Source organism: Mesitornis unicolor, unplaced genomic scaffold, assembly GCF_000695765.1.
Source record: "Mesitornis unicolor isolate BGI_N332 unplaced genomic scaffold, ASM69576v1 scaffold19170, whole genome shotgun sequence".
Lineage (NCBI taxonomy): Eukaryota > Metazoa > Chordata > Aves > Mesitornithiformes > Mesitornithidae > Mesitornis > Mesitornis unicolor.
In genome coordinates, this window is record NW_010159268.1 from 45,408 (window position 1) to 48,119 (window position 2,712).

Below are 2,712 nucleotides of genomic sequence, written 5' to 3' on the forward strand. Positions count from 1 at the left end.
ACTCTGCAATGCACAGGGCCTTACTTCCATCTTTCATTGACAAGATTCTGATCCTGTTATGCTGCAGGTAAACTTAGTTGTTTTGTACAGCATCTGGTTCAGTCACTAGATCAACTTTCCGACTCTGTCAGATTCCAGTCTCTCGGCTCTTCAGTAAGAAACACGTTATAATACATCATGACGCTGCCTTTCTCATCAATTCAGGGCAATTCTTCTTTCAACATAAGCAAGAACAAGCAAGAAACTGATCCCACCCAGAACCCCACAGATACAGAAAGACCAGAGCCCTACCTTTCATAGGTGAGCCCTGCGGAGTTGCTGGGACATGCACCCCCATGCCAGGCCCACGACGATACGGGAAGTTCTCGGGGCTGTATTTCTCACAAAGAACTTGCATGAAACTCCTTCCGCTGGGCTGGTCCATGCTCCCTTCTTGGACTTCTAGTTAACACAGAAGAAAAACCAGAGCCCATAAACAGTCTGTAATAATCACCTCCAGTAGTGAGTGATACTTGGGAACACAGGACAGAAAGTGACCACCGGGTCATGGGTTTTACTTCTGAACTACCCATTAGTCCAACAGGTCATACTGCAAATTCAAGATTACAGGAAAACATTACCTGAAAAGAGACCAAACCTAAAGAGAGGGTCAAAGCTACACAAACATGCTTTCAATCATACCACTACAGGTCAGGTACAAGACCTCTGTGCCCCACATGCTCTTCCACAGCAGTTCCAAATATGCCCCACAAGAGGACTGCAAGATACTCATAGATATTCCCAGACACATTTCAAGGGCAGCAAGGAGGGGAAAGAGCAAAGAGCTGTTTATGAGTAAAAGGTTGCTCAAACAGAGGCTTTCATCCTGTAACTTCCCTTTTCTCTAACTCAGGACTTAAAGTCAAGCTCAGCTTTTTGGATGGGAACAAACCCTAACCCAGAACAGAACAAAACAACAGGAAAAGGACCCACAGCTCCCCAGCTGTTTATGAGAAACACTACGCAAAGCAGGTTACGGTTTGTTTTGGTAAAATCAAGCCAATGCTGTAAACAGCGCAGAGCTCAACACCCTCTGCTAGCAGGACTTCCACCAGCCAGTCCACTGGGTGTCATGGAAACACTCGAGTTTGGTAGTCCACTTGCTCAGGATACCTCAAGGCTCTCACCTTCGCTGACAGCAGTGGCTCATTCAAAGCAAGCTCCGGCCTCACAAAGAGGATCACCATTTCTCCTCTGCCATCTCCAAAGAGCTACAGTTCTTCCGTCCTGCTTGCAAACTTGGGCTTCCAATTAGAGCACATCTGCTGGGTCACAAAACACTCTCAAGCGCACGCGAGCACATCATTTGGCCAGCCCGAAAAGCAAGTTTTGCCAATTCAATTCTGCAGCTGCTTAATGTATCTGGAAGATAAACACGCCCTTCATATCTACACATGCCACAGGACTGAACGGGAAAAAGGACTCGCCACACTGCAGGCTGCTGACCTGCCTAGAAAGATACCGAGTGCCAGCTGGAAGAGTACTTGGCACAGACACTGCAGTGGTCGGCATTTTGCTGCACCCTAGGTAGAACTAAGCTTATCTGCCCTACTTTACTGCACATGCTCTGAACCTGGCATTTAAAGTTTTTCTGGATAATAAAGGAGTCAAGCTCAATACTTGCACAAAGAAAGAGAACCATGGTGCATGAGGGCAATCCGGAACTGAGAAAAAACCCGAATAACATTTACATTCAACAGCTTTGAATCGCAAACGTTGTTCTCCCTCAAGCATTGCTTCTGCGTGCCAATGCCACTGCCAGATGTCAAAAACATCAGGGAGTGGGCAGTCACCTTTTCCACTTCCCTTCTTGTCAGATTTCACTGTAATCATCTGTCATGCACGAGGCTTCTCTGAATCACTACAATGGCTTGAGAGCAAAGATTAAGAGAATATGCAAAGAAAGCATGACACATTTCAAGTGAATGCTGTCTGTACAAGGACAGCACAGGATGATTTGCAAGGTGTACATTTCCGAGTGTTTTCCTACTGACAGCACAAGGAACAATTCATATCCTAAAATAACTCAGGGTTTTCTAAATGACAGCACAGATTGCAAAAGACGTGCTCGGTCTTTGAAAGATGTCAAGGCATACTCTTTGTTGTCTATATTTAAACGCTCTGCTGGAAGGCTGTGGCCCCAGTGACACACAACATGGCAAGTGTCTGCAAAGAAGAGCATGACCCTGACTTGAGATCCGAGGCAAACCCAGCGGGCTGCTGCAGCTGATGAGTGAAGTGAACGGAGAACACTAGAAACGACATGAAAAATATTTCCATTCCCATGCTATAAGCCTATGAGAAGAACAAGAGACCCTTCAGGAGAATTACATTATTAATGACATCCTAATGAGTTCCAGTGCCACTCGAATGCCTTCAGAGCAGGTCCTAAGCAGTCACACACCAAACACATCCTGACGTGCTGGTATTCATTAAACCAAAGCATAAGGAATAGACGCAACAGAATAAACATCTGTCTAAAAGAACCTGGTGTGTCTTTTTCCTAAGACATGATTCAGAGAAATCATTTCTGAACTGATCTTGAGTGACAGATGAGTGAATACTACCAGGGCAGACAGACTGACACTCTCAGCCACCCAGCCAAGCTACCCGAGCATGTGAAACACCATCAGGGACTCAGTCAAAGCAAACAGAACTACTTGCTCACCCGCC

General features: G+C 45.9%; 1 protein-coding gene across 1 annotated transcript in view; it reads right to left on the reverse strand.

Annotated features, from left to right (window-relative positions):
- Positions 1-424, reverse strand: part of TBCEL (tubulin folding cofactor E-like) — a 15,223-nt gene extending 14,799 nt beyond the window's left edge. The window contains exon 1 of the mRNA XM_010186163.1: positions 292-424. Within this exon, the coding sequence (XP_010184465.1) occupies positions 292-424 (133 nt within the window). The remainder of the gene's footprint in view (positions 1-291) is intronic.
- Between the last annotated feature and the right edge of the window lie 2,288 nt (positions 425-2,712).